This window comes from Cheilinus undulatus, linkage group 15, assembly GCF_018320785.1.
Source record: "Cheilinus undulatus linkage group 15, ASM1832078v1, whole genome shotgun sequence".
NCBI lineage: Eukaryota > Metazoa > Chordata > Actinopteri > Labriformes > Labridae > Cheilinus > Cheilinus undulatus.
This window is the reverse complement of record NC_054879.1, coordinates 30,322,415-30,340,168: the sequence shown is the minus strand read 5'-3', so window position 1 is coordinate 30,340,168 and position 17,754 is coordinate 30,322,415. Positions and strand designations below refer to the sequence as shown.

The following is a 17,754-nucleotide window of genomic DNA, read 5'->3' as shown; positions in this document are numbered from 1 at the left end:
GTTTTCTGTTTTATTATAAGCTAAACTACTTTGTGTCTAAGAGAGCTACTGATTAGAATTTATAGATTTATGAGCAGATTATATGCTTTAATTTTCCATAAATTTTGATGGCAGAAAACCTCTTGCTTTCTGTGTTTTATCAGGGCTTACAGCCATTAGATTAAAGCAGGACATTAGGTGCAGATGTTGGCGATAAACCTAATTTCCTCTTTACTCAGCCAGAGAAACATTATCAGGTGCAGCTCTTTTTACCTGCAGGTAAATGTGAGAAAGCCTTCATCAGCGCTCTGATAATTTAAGACACTCTCTGTCTTTGTTTCTCTGTTAGTCAGCTGTAAATCAAAGCTCAACCAAAGGGATGCAATGGCTTTTGATCAGCTGCCTTTATATTTGAAGTGTCCTGTATAATAAGTCAGCATCGTCTGCTTTTCTTTTTCCTCCTTGCTTCATAAAGATAAGTCAACTTTGATTTCTAGTCCCTGTGTTCTTGAGACGTTCAGCGGGGCAGAGAGGGAGTAGACAAAGGGGGGAGTAAGGCTGTTATGGGGGAGTTAATATTGCCCTGGAGTGCTGCTCGCTACAGTAACAAAGAACCCTCCAGGTTGCCGGGCATCTGAGACGACTCTCCCCCGGGAGATGAAGAGGAGCATGGAGGTAGAGAGCGAGACAGGCAACTGGTAATCCTGACACTGATCGCAGTTTCATTAAGAGAGCAGGAGAAGGGAGAGGACAGGGGAGAGTGAGGGGGAGGAAATGATATGACCGCTGATGTTTTGGCTGTAAGTTAACTTGTCAACGGGGTGATAAACAGGGCTTAAATGGATCTGCATCAGCCTGGTGTAATGTTAGCTGACCAGAGATCCTGCTCTTCAGCTACAGAGACCACCCATTTGCTGATCAGCTACAATTGATTAAAGCTACAATTACAAATTATTTTAATTATCTATCTTTTTGCTACTAATTAGGTCTGTAGCATGTTAGAAAACTCAGAAATTCCTGTTGGCCTTTCTTTAAGGCCTGTAAGAAATGTTTTTTAAATTGCTTATTTTTTCTGTTAGATAATACTCTTCAACAGTGCGCTGTAACATGAGACAACAATGAAAAAAAGAGCTCTACTCATCTTAAATGGATTATTTACATTCTTTCATACAAACTCTGAAGTAGAAGTGCTTTAGAAAATACTAGTAAAATGGAACAAGGAAACAAAAACAAGCCCTAAACATTCAAAAACAGTAATATGGTAAAATGTCAAAGGGAGTACATGTCCAAATGTTTGGCCCTTCCCTCATCATTAATCTTAACGTGTATGAAAATATTAATATGAGTAAAGACAGTTTTTAAACCTTTTATATAGAATTAAAATGGCTTTATTTTCAAAAGTAAAATATCCAAAAATGGAGAAATTCTCCATAATTTAGGATCTAAAGTGAAATTAACCATAGTGAGTTATAGCTTATCAACTGCAACAATAAGATAATAATTGGCACATCAATGTTTAAAAATCAGAATTAAACAACATTATAAGTGTCCTTGGGAATTAATAAGTTATTTTTTCCTTGAAAACCAAAATGTATTTTTTATCTCTGCCAAGGAGGTTATGTAATCAGGAGGGTTTGTTAGTTTGTTTATTAGCAACATAACTCAAAAAGTTATGGACGGATTTTGATGAAATTTTCAGGAAATATCAGAAATGGCATAAGGAAGAACTGATTAGATCTTGGGAGTGATCCGGATCACTGTCTGGATCCAGGAATTTTTTAAAAGATTCTCTACTATTGGGAGATAGGGCTAATGGCGGAGGTCTGCGTTCTTGGAGTGCTTTTCTAGATCTAATTATTACAGGTTTTATACAGAAAACCTGGCATAAAATTGGGGGGGGTCCTACAACAAGTTCGTTGACGACTCGTGCCTCAGCTAATGGGCACCTGCTCTACAAACTGAACTACACCAGTGCCCAATAGGCTTAAATTTTTACATTTACAAAGCAATATCAATTGGACTTGAGACAAAAATCCCACCGTACCTTCTTTTCACCTTTCAAATAGGATTAAACAGCTCAATTTCCAACAACGACAAGGTAGAATGTCAAAAATGAAGCATTTATCACATTTGAATAGGCAGAACTTGGACTCATTCCCCACAGATCTGAATAAATCATTAATTTAAAACAGTAAATTAAAAATTTGGTGTATTCCTGCATTTAAGAGGCCTGAAGTAGAGATTATTTGTCATTTTCACTTTCTTTCTGACTCAAATCAGAATCACTTTTATTGACCAGGTATTTGTACACAAACTAAGCATTTTACTCCAGTTAACTCTGCTCTTTATGTACATGCATTAAAAATTAAATAAACTATCATAGCAGTATATTCAGAGCATAAGATAATAGTGCTGTGAGGAGTGCAAATGATGCTGCAATGAACATGATAAATGATGTAGCTGTGTAACAGATGGGCTAATTTCCAAGAACTGGATATATTTTACGGTGTTTACATTAAAACAGTGAGCATAGAGTCATGAATGATAAGAGAATGGTAGTTACATGATTAAATGTCTTCATTAAGTCAAGATAAATGATCTTATTTACAGGCACAGTGGGTGTCGTGTTAAAGGGTTACTGCACAGTGGGAGCTCTGATGCTCTATGACTGTTTAGTGTTCACCAGAGTGACAAAAAAGGAAATGATCAACTTGAGAGATAGTTTCTCTGTTTTCTTTGAGTTTTATATTCATTAAAAAATTGATGTCAGACCTACTAGGACTATTTATTAAGAGCTGGTGTAGCTGCTGCTCTGATTGTCAGTGATGACTGATGAAATGTCCCAAAGTCTAATTTTAATAGCCGTCTTTGTCATGAGGGGGCTGAAAAAAAGACAAACGCCTAATTGCATAGCAACAGTAACAGCTAAGTGAGCTGATGTGACACGGATGAAATCATCACTCTTCTGGCAAGTTTAGCCTCATCGCCAACTCATTAGCATGCTAAGGAAGTGCTTGATATCATAAAGGGAATTTGTGGAGAGTAAAAAAATCAGCCAGGTTGTCATGGATACCTACAGTAGAGTGGATCCTAGTAGTTTCCTACTCTGTTTACTTTGGTCTGTTTGTGAAAGTGGACAGATCCATCATTCAGCACAAACCACAGCCTACAGGTAGGGTCCACACTGAGCGGGGCCGCATCCATTAATAATCACACCGCTGTCAGAAACAGGGCGGTGTTTATGAAGTGAGAGCGTGACTCTCTGCAGTGAGGTCCGGCGTGCTGACTGTTTGCTGACAGGACATGTCGAGGTTTTACGCTGTTAACTCACCAAGTTATTCTTTGGGCCTCCTTGGAGATCCCACAGGGCTGAAGCACGGTGATAAATGTGCTGCTCCACTTTCATTTTATCAGCATGCAGGGCTGCTGTCATGAATACTGTGGGGTCGAGCAGAAAAAGTAGATCCTCAGATAATGTACTCTGCCATAGACTGCAGAGGCACTAATGCAGCGCTCAGGTGTATCAATGTAGTCACTCTGTACCAAAGACTGTATGCCTGCTGTTTCTTTTTATTTTTAAGCCTTCCCTTTTTCATACTTTCACTCACTGATCCCCCATAAGTTATCTACCTTAGTGGTGTTGTGATACCAGAATTTACGCTTGGATATGATACCAGTAAGAATCAAACAGTGTTGATACCTTTTTCGATACCACAGCATCAAAAAACAATACCAAAAGACTTGATCTTGGATAGTTGTTTCTTTTGATTATATATATTTTTTTTATCAAGGATGACTTTAAATCAGTAGTCAGTTTTCTGTCAAATGGAAGGTTGTTGGTTTGATCCCCAGCTCTCACAGTCACAAAGCCATGACTGGACTGCCTAAGGCAAGACACAAAGTTAGAAAATATGCTATAATTAAAGGACCCGTTACAAACATGCACTGGCATACTGAGGAAATATTATCTTACGTTTATAATGAGGAAATATTGTTTTCCTTGATAGCTTCCTTTAAATGTCTATATACTTCTTGCTCTTCTTTTGCCCTTCCCCTTTTAATGTGCAATGTGAAAAAATCTGAATTGCCTTTTATTAGAATGTGCTTCAAAATAACTTGTCTCGCCTCTTTGTTAATTGTGCAAATGGTTTTCTCTCTTTACAGGGAAGGAACCCTTTTTTCCTGGAACCCGCCATCATTATAGCTATCAGCGACGGCAGCAAGTTGACCAGCAGCAGTGGAGTCCAGGATGAGGTCAGTCAAACACCTAAACAGAGGGGAAGGGGTCTCTGCAAATCAAGAGTGCTTCTTGATTGTTTAGTTGACCAATCAGCTGCCTGATGATTGCACAAACATTGACGTGATGTTTGAATTAACAAAAGAAACTGTTACTTTATCCAATTCGTACCTATAATCGGGTTAGGATTTAAAACATTAATATCTTTAATTTTCAATGGGTTAATCCCTTGAAAAAAGAGGAGTTACACATTTCAATATGTTGAAATCTTGATAAGTGAAATGGACTGTGTTAGCTTTTTAGTTATTTTGTGATAAGGGTTGCAGCAAACAGATGTTAATAATTGATAACAGTGTCAATGAATCTCAAAAGAAGCCTTGAAAATGTTCTATTCATATCATACAAACTTTATTTAAGCAGGTAGTCCCTTGAGATTAAAGTATCCTTTCCCAGGGAGATCTGGCCAAGACAGCACATCAATTAAAAATAAAGAAATATGACATCCAAACATGAGGGATGAAGAAAGTGTTAAACCAGCCAAATGAGATGGTTCCATTTTTCAGATAAATAATTTTCACATGGCTTTAAAATGACCCAGAGGGACTAGATTTTATCTTTAAGTTACTCCAGGTCTAGGGAGCAAAATAAGCAAACGCTCTCTTACACAATTCAGAGCAAAGCTGTGGCACTTGTTGAGAATCAAAGCTGAAAACTACTGGTGGTTTCCATTCCATTATATGAGGGGAGTTCACCCGTTGTAGTCTTGTACACTCCAAAAGCCTAAATTTAAAGGTTTAAGCACAAGTGAAGCCATTTATGTAGCTTGTTTTCAGTCATCAACAACCAAAATCCTAAAGTTTTGCAATAAAGACAAAGAAAGTAAGTAAATTTGTGGGACCACAAAATTTGAACTTTAATGCAATGTTGCGTTTGCAAGTCAAACAGCTGATTTTCATTGATTTTCTGTCTGATTCAACTAATTCATCTATCGCTTGTTTTTTTAAATGCATGGTATGGAAATTCCACCACTAGGGGGGCTCTCAGTCAAAACAGTAACAAAAATTGACATCAGAGTTTAAGACTGATTCCCTGCAAATCTCAGCCCCCAGTGAGAAAGAACTCCAAATAGATCATAGCGTGTCTGATGTGGCACACGAGACACTTCCCATTACTGATATAAAAATCAATGATTTCTCATACTTTGAAACTGTTTGTAATATTTAAGGCAATGCAATACAAGTAACTAAAAGATATAGAAAGTGGTAATTTTTTTAATTGGACATTTCTGTGCAAAAATACTCCAATTGGACCTTCAAAAATCCATTAAAATATTACTCATTAGTTGCCATTTTTCTTCAATGTGAACTGTCTGCTAGTTGAAGAGGACAAATATTCAATAGAGAAGAGTTTTGTGGCTTGAGAAGCAAAAACTTATGGAGGTCAAGCGTGTACAATTAAATACTGGATTCTGCAGCCACAATCTAATTTATAGCCTCTGTTATAATTCCTGGCTTGTGCTTATTCAGACTGGGTACAAGCTGAAAACGAAATAACAGCTCTTGAACACAGTTATTTAAAAGTCAGGGCTCCCTCTGAAAGGTTTTAAATAGTGTATTAGAAATTCAGAATCTGTTTTTGTAGAGCAGGATGATGGATAGAAGGCTGTTACTGTGAAAAGATGATCCATTGAGAGCACTAAATCTTTTAAAAGCACTAGAGTTTGGCTGTGGGCGTCTGCTTTAATGTTCTGTGTGGTTAATTGTTATAGTTTGGCACCAAGCTGATTTGTATAATTGAAAACACTGGCCTATTTGTGTAAATATCAATTCAGTTTATAGAAGTATTCTTTAATTTTATTATATTTTATTATATTTTATTATTATTACATTACCATATTTGGTCTAAAGTTGTTAAAAGGGTCTAATACTTTTGCCATAATAGAATTTAAACTGATACACCACTTTAGCAAAACTCCAAAGTTATGAATGCTTAATCATTCAGCAACATTTAAACAAGTCCAAGCTACCCAGTATTGCATCATTTCTTTTGTTTAAAAAAAAAAAAAAAAAGATGGAGTAAAACTCCACTGCACATATTTCTGCACACTGGACGGATACATCAGTGATGTACCTTGTGACGACTTTTGGATAAAAATTCAATGAAAGATCTGTAATTTTACTATTGATAATCAAAAAAACAATCGATAGTATTGTTTTTCTAAAGCGGATTGTGTGGAAAAAGAATCAAAAATGATGATAGCCTAAATGTGTACATACTGCGATTGTCAGTTATTTTTTCTATAGATCATCATCGTGTTTAGCACTCACATGTTAGCTGTAGTTCTGATACATGGTCAATTTAGTCATTAGTCTCCTTGTTTATTTTTCTCTCCTCCATCGTGCAGCTCCATCTGCCTCTGACCACCCCGCTGCCGGGTAGCGAGCTGACCAAGGAGCCCTTCCGCTGGGACCAGCGTCTGTTCGCTCTGGTGCTGCGTATCCCCGGCAACGCTTCGGTTGAGCCCGAACCCCTCGGTGGCGTCCCGCCAGACGATTCTCCCATCACCCCCATGTGTGAGGTCACTGGAGGTAGGCGAAGCACCAGCTGGTGTTTGGTTATTTATGATATATATTTAGAAGAAAGAGACATTCTGGTTTTAACCATAAAGGTCAGCTTATTTATCGCATTTACAGTCACCATACTGTCTCCTGCAGCTGTGGAGGACCAAATATGAGGGTTGTCTTGGCTAAGGTTGACTTCTGATTTGTCAGAAATTTGTCTTTTAAACATTGGAAATGAGTTTGAAAGATGACAGAAGAAAAAGTCAATAAAGGGTGTAGTTAATTTGCATTCTGGGAATTGTGGTATTAAAAGTGTTCTGTTTTTAGTGCTTCACCCGTAGGATCTCTCAGCCTCTCCTACACCTACCATTCTTCCTACATGTCTCTTACATGTCAGTTTACAAAAGTAGACTATTACTTTTCTTTTTTTTGTCTTATATAACACGAGCAAATTTTTACCTCAAGTTGGGAAAATTCCTACAAATATGGATTCTGAATATTTCAGACATCAGTGGTGTAATGGTGTCACACATTTAGATGTAACAATAAGGCAACAATAGTTTGAAAATACATCTCTGAGATGCAAAGGGAAAGATGGGTTAACAGACAGAATAAAAGGAGCAAAAAATATTAACAAACAAGGATTTTTATAAAGGCACACTGATATTTGTTAGCTTTTCTGTTTATTTCTTTACACATATTTTTCAGTTACTGCTTGGAAATTATTTCGGTAATAACCTCTATGAGATATGTCATCTCATTTTCGAGGAGGTCCTTTAAACGGAAATGCACATTAGACATAGATTGACAAACCATTGAGCAGAGCACAAACCAAACCAAACATGACAACAGAAAAACAGTACATCACAACACAAGACAATACAGAACAAAAAGGAACACTAACTATAAAGTAGTAGTAGGTATACAAAGTCAGGAGATCCTTCCTGTGGAAGATTTGAGATACAGTAATTAATCCACTCATAGCAAATAATCAGATTGTTATAAACATTCTGGGCAGTGATAATGACAGGGAAGGTGGAAATATTTACATACTGAACAGCATTAATGTTATAAAGGTGTATTAACAATGTTATAAGCATGTGTTGTTGATCTGTTATAACAAGACAGGGCATTTATTCTAGTTGTCATATTCGTACATAGAAAAAGAGGGTTGGTGCTTTTCTACCTACATTTATAATAGGTTTTTTCTAACGCAAAAATATAACACCAATGACAGCGTCTAATCTAGTTTCTTTCACTTGATGCACTTTTACATCCCCAACCCCCTTTACTTCTGTGGAGAATTGAATTTATTTTGAGCATCTTAAAAATAAAAGAACACTTCTTTATTGTCATAATTCAGCAATAGTCCATATTAATGAAGTTTCAAGTTGTGGTGCCCTTAAAACAAGTGTTAAGGTAGAACTAATTTATATATGCCAGATACAAGGAGCACAATCACTTAAAAAGTACTAAAATCTTAGCCTGAAGAAAATCAAAATGCACAATAAAAAGAGATGCCAGAAATTTAGAAGCATCAGTCTGAGATTTGTCTGCTTACTTTTTTATTTAGATCCATATTAACCACTATTATGGTAGTAATTAATTTTTCTGGGATCCACACATGCAATGACGACATTAACTTTACATAAAATCCAAGGAAAAAGCAGAAAAAAATGTTCAAATTTCTTTAAAAAAGCAACGGTGCAAAACAATGGCAAGATGATAATATAAATATCAATATTATTATAATTGCATGTTATACAAACAGTGACAAACCAACTATCCATACCAGCAAATGACGAGTGAATTCAAAGCTAAAAATACCAAAGAATTTGTTCAGTTAACCGTAATGAGCGAACTAAAATCAAAATAGGGGTATTACCTTCATTATACTTCGACCCACAGAATATCAAAATAGAAGCTTAGAATGTAAAATACAAAAATGTTTCGTTAGCCTAAAGACCACAACACTTAAAGAAATTCTTGAGCATTGTGACCTTCTGTACAGATGTTTTAGTCAGTTGTTAGAGTTCACAAAGAACTATATTGTATTTTGTTTTCCACAGCCATTTTCTTGTAAATGAGTTTCGTCATGGAGAGCCATAACAGACAAACTCCTCCTGGGACTAACCCGAACCTAATTTGTACAGCAGTGTGCTGGAACACGCCGGGACAAGCTCAAAGTATTTATAACACTCGATCAAAATAGCTGTTTGTTAAATGCATTCCTAGCAACAGCTGATGAATCATCTCTGTCAATACAAAGACTAAGGAGAATAATGTGCCTGTTCAAGGGAAAAAAACAACTTAGTTGTGATAAAGAATAAAAAGAGAAATCCTTGGCAGCTGTTTTTCTCTGCAGTTAGAGATGACCCCGAGTCCGGTCTCAGCTCCATCTCTTGCTCACCAGTCAGAGTTGACTTGTGTTTACAGGTTTGCTAGTTGGAGTAGAATGATACAGCACAAACACGGTGGTTTTTAATAAGTGAGCAGGTCTACTCGAACTGCTGTGGAGAGGATAAGTGATTCGCTAAAGTTCACTTCAGGAGAAAATTTTGATCAAGGATGAAAAGCAAAGATTCAGAAAGTTTTTCTTAACTCAGGAACACAACTGCACACGACTTCAACTTCGCCTACCTGCTCAAATAATGAGAGGCTGAGATCATGCTGTAAAATGATATCCAATGTTTTATGAGTATGAGAACTTAGGCTTGGTATCAGCACTCATACTAGTAGCGGTATTGAAATGCCAAAATCGTCTGTGGTCAGCCTGGCTGCTGACCACGGCTCTCAGACACCTCATCCTGCTGTGAGACACCACCCTCGCCAGGATGGATGTGATGTAATTTTCCTGAACATATTTGCCATTTTAGAAGTAGCATTAGTGCGTTCTCATGGAAGTTATTTTTTTTATAACCACACTGTTTAGTTGGCTTTATTAAATGTGTTGTAATAGGTTTTGTGGGTCAGATTAGTTACTTTTGGTGTAAAAATAATACGTTTTACTATAGTTCAGCCAGTTCTTCACCCACCATATTGTTATCCTGACCCTAACTGGAAGCAGAGAATTCAACTGAATAGGGATTTTTTTTTTGCTTCTAATATTAAACAACAGACAGCACAGCTGTTTAATGTTTTCCAAATGTGAGCTTCATGCACTAAATCTAAGTCATCTATTATTTAAACCGATAATTGAAACAATTTGAGAGCCTTATTTCACACTGTAAAGACATTTCCTCCATAAAGTTCAAAGGAGAATAGAGGGGGAGGAGAGGAGAAGTTTGACACTCCAGATTCTTTGGTGGAGATTTGTCAGAGTGAAAATTAGAGATGTTGTCATCTGCTGTAGTTTTTTAACAGTCTGTTAACAGTATTTTAATATTAGAATACATTTAAAATCATTGAAGAAAAAAAATCTAAGCATCATTGACTCTTAGATGGCTGTCTCTAACAGTGAAGTATGACACATATCTCTGTTGTGTGCCGTTTCATTGTACAGGGAGAAGTGCTTTATTAAGAAGAGCTGATATTGATCATATTGATGAGGGAAAATAGAGTGTGTGTGTCATGTCATACCATGCGTACCAAATTTGGTATAAAACACATAGTTTCCAAACACCAAAACTGTGGCAAGTGGACATGCTGAGTGGCTAGTAAGTTTGCAAAAACACTAGCCACCATGCCTGGTGGGCAAAATAGTTCATGTCAAGCCCTGGCAGCTTAACCTGACACACCAGATGGATTTGTTTCACACATCCATTTGGAAAAGCTTCAATAGGAAACGTTTGAGAAAGGAAAAGGATTTGAAAAAAACTCTGAGTGTGATTGGATGAACGTTCTGTCTATCACATCTCTACGGGCCAATCAGAGCAACAAAACACGTGACGTAGCTGCTATCGAGCTGCGCATGCGCAGCTAGTGAGGAATAACGCGAAACATGGCGACTAAAGACATGTAAGTACTCGACTTTTGTCGTTTTTGAAAAGAAAACAACTCACTGCTGTTCTTTGTTCTTTTAACGGAAAAATGTTGTCAAGTTCTGATGAAACTGGCACTTTAGCAGCATCCACGCTAATCTCTTCCTCCATAACTGCACCAGTTCTTGCTGCTGCTTGTTTACGTCACGATTCTGCTGCGCCTGAAAGTACTGCCCCTCGTTGCTGATTGGTCCTGCTGCTTTCTAACCGGGCCCAAACGGTTCAGATGGGAGCTTTGCAGGATGGATTTGCCAGTGAATAAAAAGGAAACGGGTGTATCCATCTGCTTTGCAAGGTTACTGGCAGCTAGGATGATAATTGAATGTGGAGGGGTTTCAGTCTTACCAAAATGTCAACTTCAATGCGATACTAATAAATCTAATGATTTTGAGAAGTCCTTGACACCCAATATAAGGTAATTTCTTGTTTAGGATAATCAAAAATCAGTTCACCTTTCTTCTTAAAAGTTTTTTTTTTTTTCAGTGTTTGGTAATTTTATGTATCTGTCATTAACTTAATAGTAGAGTTTGTACTGTTTGTAAACATATGGTATTCAGAAGTTTTCAACATTTTCACTACCATAAAGTTGACTTTATCCCTCCTGTCCCCGTCCTCATGCCGCCTGGTTGTGGAAGCAGCCGGCAGGAGGAACAGACTAGAACGATGCTGATAGCAGGTTAAGATTAACAGAGAGAGAGGGAGAGAGAGTGACGAGCTCACCAAAGCTCTGTGTCGGTGGTGCTGAATGCAGATCATGACACAGCTCCATTGTCAGTAACAGTCTACAGTACATGCTGCCTGTCCATTACTGCTGATGGCAGACCTGACACAAAGCCACAGCCTTTTCAAATCACTGTGTGAATGAGTGCACTGCAAGGTCATTGGAGGTCAAGTTGGAGGTGGTAAAAGGACAGAAAGCTGAATTAGACTAATCAATTGTTCCTTTTTAAGACTTTTGACTGTTTTATGATCTTCAATACCTGACCTGCACTTCTCTGTGTCTGACTGACAGATACACACATTACAATTTATAGTAAAATATTTCCTGTGTACCTCTACGGCCAAAGTATACATGTACGATACACATGAAATGAATTTCAAATAAAGGAAAAAAGCCTCAAGATGACAATAAAGGTTAAAAATGTTAAGATGAAGAATATAATTCTATAACAGTATGAGTAGATAGTAGTTACATGCTTTTGGTGTGTTGCCAGCCAAACTAAAAACGTAAGTAGATACAGAGATTCACAGCTGTGTTTCATGCAAATATTCCTGCTTTGAATGCCTGTGAAACCTAGTAAGGACTGACACGGCCCCATGAAGATGAGTGCAGTAGAGTGCCCTTAAAATACTTTGTACCCGAAGTCAGACACTGCAGAAATGTGAATCCAGCTACTCTCCATTCAGACAGTATCATGTTCTTCAAAATCAGGAGTATTTCCAGGATGGGTGATCAATTTATTGTTAGGCTTAAATTCTAAAAACAGGCTTGAGAGCTGAATGATTCTGGAAAATTGGCGTTGTGACATATTGCGAATGTGAAAAAATACAGAAAGTTATTCCAAATTAATACAGTATGTTTTTTTTTTTTACGTGAACAGGATACAAAACAACACTACATACATTTGACGTTTTTAACTATTTCTGCCCACTGATTACAGAGCCATCACCTTGTTATGACCTTTTTTGCCTGCTGCCATCAATGTTTTTATAGAAGGTGTTTTTTATATCGAAGGTGTCTGTCATTTTAACGTATTTTCGGATCCATATTTCCAAAGTAGAAGGATAAGCAAGTAAATTCAGTATCATAGCACAGGACTTTTCTAACTGCACTGTGGACATCCTCCAAGAGGGTTTAAGAACAGGGCAATGCCAAATTATATGTGCATGGTCTAACATACTGTGACCACATCCTCCCCAGCATTTGGACTGAGGACTAGATTGTCTGGATTTTTGTTTCAATGTATGTTTCTAGAGGCTTGATTATGGACAGTTAACTTTTGAATCTTACAGTTATCATTCAGTTATTCTGAATGTTAAATCTGGTTGTAGTATGACAATAGGTGAATGATGAATTGATTTAATACTAAAGGAACTGAGTCAGCTTTAGTAGCAGTAAGCAACATGTTCCTTTAAATCCAAAACAAATGAAACATTTTTACCACTATATTTACAACAGTTACTGACAGCTAGTAGATAGCTAGTGTTTCATTTGCATGACATTTTTACCTTTGAGATATTAATGCAAGGGCTCATATTGCAGTAACAATAAAACTGCATTTTATAGTGCAACTATAACGGTCACTATTTTCAGTTTGATTTTTAAGCTGATTAAATACAAGATCAGAATGAATTTTGAGGCCAAGTATACAGGTGAATTTGGTTTCTGTTGGACTCTAAATTTATGGACCAACAAATTGGCACCCTTCACTAAAACAAACATTCAACAAAAATTAAACGCCTCAACACTAAAACTAACTATTACCCTAAATACTGAGGTTTTCAAAATGTAAGATATGTCCATACTTTTTGATACCATGCTTTTTGAAACAGCACAATGTATTTAATTTATATGATTGATTGTATCAAAAGGGGCCAAAGCTTTGAAAAAAAAGACATCAATGTCATGAGAAAGGTTCATCGGAAAAGAGTACATTAGAAATTGAAGATAAATTCCTGATCATGGAAATGTTTATACTCAAGTATATGTTTAAACAGTTGTAGGAAGGAGACAGTACTGCAATTTGCAGTTAAAAATGTAATGAGAAAAACACCATTATGGATCAGGTTACTGTATATACAAGGATTAGACAAGTGTTATATTTGTAGATTATTTATACAAAAAAAAAACCTTTTAATTAATTTGTCTAGCTTTGAGTCCCAAATCACACATTTTCATTCACAAGAAACACAATATTTTGTATCAATTTAAGATGCAAATATAGAGTATATGTGTACATTCATTACAGTCAGATACATTATATCAATACAAAAGTCAATGTTCAAGTACAAAACTGAATTTCTTTGTATTTCAGAAGTAGACTGCATAGTTTGAGCAGATAAAACTTTTTAATTGTATTGTTCTGTTTGGCCTAGAATGAAGATGTTCACTGTAGGTATGACAGTTGGTTACAAAAGACCTTAATCATTCACGTTGTTCAACTATTGTACACTGATTAATGCTGTGTCAATAGTTTGTAGAGAGAGTAAACATATTAGTTTTCTTTGCACCTTGTGAGGTCATAATTATCTACCATGCTTTGTTTATTGTCTCTGTCAAACTCATTGTATTTCAACAGCTGGAAAATGCTGCTCTTTTTCAGTTTTGTTTGAAAATGTTTCAAAGAAGTAATTTATCTATCAGAATTCAAATGTTACCAAACTCTGCAAAAGCCTTGGGCCATCACTTGACTTGCTGCTTTAGATACGTGACTATGATTCATCTTACCAGTCAGTCTGAAGAGCACCTGACTGACAATAGATCCATTTTTCAATGATGCCAAACACACTGACCATTCTGAGAAATTACAGTATAAACAGCTGATGTACATTAAACTGAATTGGCAGTACTGAGCCACATTGATAAAGAAAGAAAAAAGACAGACTTATTTTAAGAAATTGCTCGTATTTTTAGTGCTGTCCATTTATGCATAGACACTACCAAAACTGCAAAACTCTACAATGAATTACTTTTGGGAATTGTGCTTTTAAACATTTATCAAACAGATCACTCTTGACTGCTTTTAAGCTAATAAATGTGTCATACATGGGTCGCTTTATGAATCAAAATGACATTTTGGCATTGACCTTAAGGTGCTTAAAATAATCATTTAAATTATGATACAATAATCATTTTTTTAAGATTTCATACAGCAATTGTTATCATTGTGTTTTTGATTTTTGAGGATGAGAACTCAGATTTTAATGGCAACAGCTACCATAGTCCTAACCTTGCAAAGCAGATGGATATGCCCATTTCCTTGTTTCTCACTGGTGAATCCATCTTGCAAAGCTCCCATCTGAACCATTTGGGCCCAGTTAGAAAGTGACAGGACCAACTAGCGAAGAGGGGCAGTACTTTCAGGCACGGAGGAGTCATGATGTAAACAGGCCGCAGCAAGAGGCTGGTGCAATTGGTGTAAGAGCTTAGCGTGGATTTTGCAGTTTTTTCCAGAACTTGATGACATTTCTTTGTTAAAAGAAGAACAAAGAACAGCAGTAAGTTGTTTTCATTTAAAAAAACGACAAAAGTCAAGTACTTACATGTCTTTAGTCACGATGTTTCGCGTTATTCCTCGGTAGCTGCGCACATGCAGCTCAATAGCGGCTACGTCACGTGTTTTGTTGCTCTGATTGGCCCGTAGAGATGTGACAGACAGAATGTTCATCCAATCACACTCAGAGTTTTTTCAAAGCCTCTGCTTTTTCCCATACGTTTCCATCTGGCATGTCAGGTTACCATTGTCCCATTTTAGGATATTGCTTGCTAAGGCTGGGCAATTAGTCAAAATTTAGATTAAATCAAAAGGCCGACTGCAACTTTGTGATTGCACAAGGTGCAGTTTTTCCTTGATCTGAAAGGTGTCAAAATACCAGTTTAAGACAAATATTTTTTATGCATTGATGTCCTCCTCTACACATCATGCAAACATTCAAGTCTCATTTTTTCCACAAACAGTTTGCAAGAAATCCTTGTTTTCTTATCAAAAATGATAATGTCATTAAAATGCCCATTCAATTTAATACAACAATTAATATGGAATTTGCAGTTTGAGTTGGTATAACTGCACTTAGATATTTCTTCAAAATCATCCAGTGTGTATGCTGAATCTCATATTTGTTTGACTATTGATTACATTTTAGCAGCTTAGTTTCTGCATTATCTGGATATAAGGTTTTTTCATAAGAGAGGATTTTGGCCACTTAAGACCTAACGGCCATGAATGGAGAGTGGTTGTTATCAACATGTGACGGCCCAAGGCAGTGGTTCCCAAACTTTTTCTGCCGGGTCCCCTTTAACAGATGAATTATTCTCAAGCCCTCCCCACCACCACAAAACACATGGATACTTCAGGATTTATCAATATACTTTGCATGCAGGCAGGATGTGTCAGAGGGAAGGAGTGTGGCTCACTTTAATACTCACTGTACAGGTGAAGCCAAGGGCGAGACATAACTCGTCATATTTGCTTGTTTTTGTTTTGATAGTCATGACATCTGGTTTGGATTCATTGCTTGCCCTACATTTACTGTTCTCACAAATTTTGCCATGCTTTGCTTGCAGTGTAAAGCAGCATGCATTATTCAGTCTGGCTTAACCCATCATTGCTTTAGGCCCTCGGGGTCATGGGTCCCACTTTTCACAGGCCCATGGTATGGATTAACTAAAGCTATAGTAAAAAAAGGTAGCAGAACACATCCTGAGGGCTGGCCCTGGCCACCCAGTTTATACAAGATTACTTGACAAAACTTTAAGACCCAACCCTTCCCAAAACAGTTCATATTCACACACTACGAGCTGGCCGTAGCCTACAGAAATTTGTTCTAAAAGTTTTGTTTTTGTTCAAATTTGTGTCTGGTTGTTGTTTTATATGAACAAACTGATTAAATATGAATGATCAATAAAACTTTTCTTAAACAACAAACGAGTTTTGCCCTAATGCTTCAGCACAGTACTGCAGTTACTATATTAGTAACTTTTATTGATATTGTATGTTACAGATATTTACACCAACAAAACAGCTTTTTTTAACCATATATAAAGGGATAGCTAAAATATTTTGCATTTCTGTTGCTGTATGTGAAGTGAAAATGTTTATTCATTGTGACAAACCCAAAGAGAAGAATCCTGTCTCTGCAGTTCTCACAGCTGCATGGAGCCTTCCAGTCAGTTAAAACTCACTGTTTTGTTTTTATGGCTCATTTAATGTGTAATTCAGCCTTAACTGTGTTCTAGCTGCACCAGGCAGCTGTTCTTAGCTTCTGATAAAACATCTGAACAAGACCTGCTCAGCCCAAAACAGGCAAAGTTATTGAGGCTGGGGGAGACAGTCAAGCACTCTTAATTTTTTTCAGATGTTTCCTGATTTATAAAAAGATTGCTTGGGTCTAGGTCTGCTGAAGGTGGAGATGCTGTTTGGGCTTCTTTCGCCATGTGGTAGAACTGCAGTGATGTCCTGGCTCTTCTTGCCCATTGGTAACGCAGGCAAGAAGAGTTGTAGGAGCCAGTAGAGGCCACGTGGTAGGCTAGGTCCTATCAGTGCTATCACTACCTGGAGCTTGCATGAACAGAACCTGAGCCTGTTGAAGGTGGCAAGGCTGTGACAGATACAGCCTGTGTGGTAGATTATGCAATTTATCATTAGTTTATAGGGGAATAATTTATGTTAAGGGTCTCTTTACTGAGCACTTAACCTCTCATCAGGACACAAGTATCTTCTGTTTATCTCAAATAACCGTACCTCATCAGGTGACTTGAAATTAGATCTGAACAGAATGATAATGTTCCTCTGGATCTGATGGATGTGTTTTTTAGGGGAACCAGCAAACAATTTTACTAGAAAATGTGACGAGATACAGTGTTATTTATTCAGCTTGTTCCACTGCCCCCTAGTGGTTAAAAATATGAATGACTGAACTCTTGAAAATAATGGTGAGTTAAAGGTTTTTTAAGTGGATTCAGTGTTTCATTCAATGCTCTTGTTGAAGCACTTTTTCAGGTAAATATCTTAATTTTTTTATGTCTTCTTGGTGTTTTGCAGGTCGTTCCTACAGTGTGTTCTCTCAGCGTATGTTGAATCAGTGTCTTGAGTCTCTAGTGCAGAAAATCCAGAGCGGCGTGGTGATAAATTTCGAGAAAACAGGACCTGACCCTCCTCCTTTAGAAGGTAAGAGACACCTCTGTTTGTCTTAATGAAATTTATTCCTGGCTCTTTTCTTTCGAAGATGCTTTTTAACAGCTGCTGCTCTGCATCTGTCTGATTAGCAGAGATTCTCT

At 37.1% G+C, this 17,754-nt stretch overlaps 1 protein-coding gene across 1 annotated transcript in view; it reads left to right on the top strand.

Annotated features, from left to right (window-relative positions):
- ints6 (integrator complex subunit 6) overlaps window positions 1-17,754 on the top strand; it is a 40,496-nt gene that overhangs the window by 8,913 nt on the left and 13,829 nt on the right. Inside the window, exons 4-6 of the mRNA XM_041807548.1 lie at window positions 4,144-4,233; window positions 6,621-6,804; window positions 17,519-17,644. Of these exons, the coding sequence (XP_041663482.1) occupies window positions 4,144-4,233; window positions 6,621-6,804; window positions 17,519-17,644 (400 nt within the window). The remainder of the gene's footprint in view (window positions 1-4,143; window positions 4,234-6,620; window positions 6,805-17,518; window positions 17,645-17,754) is intronic.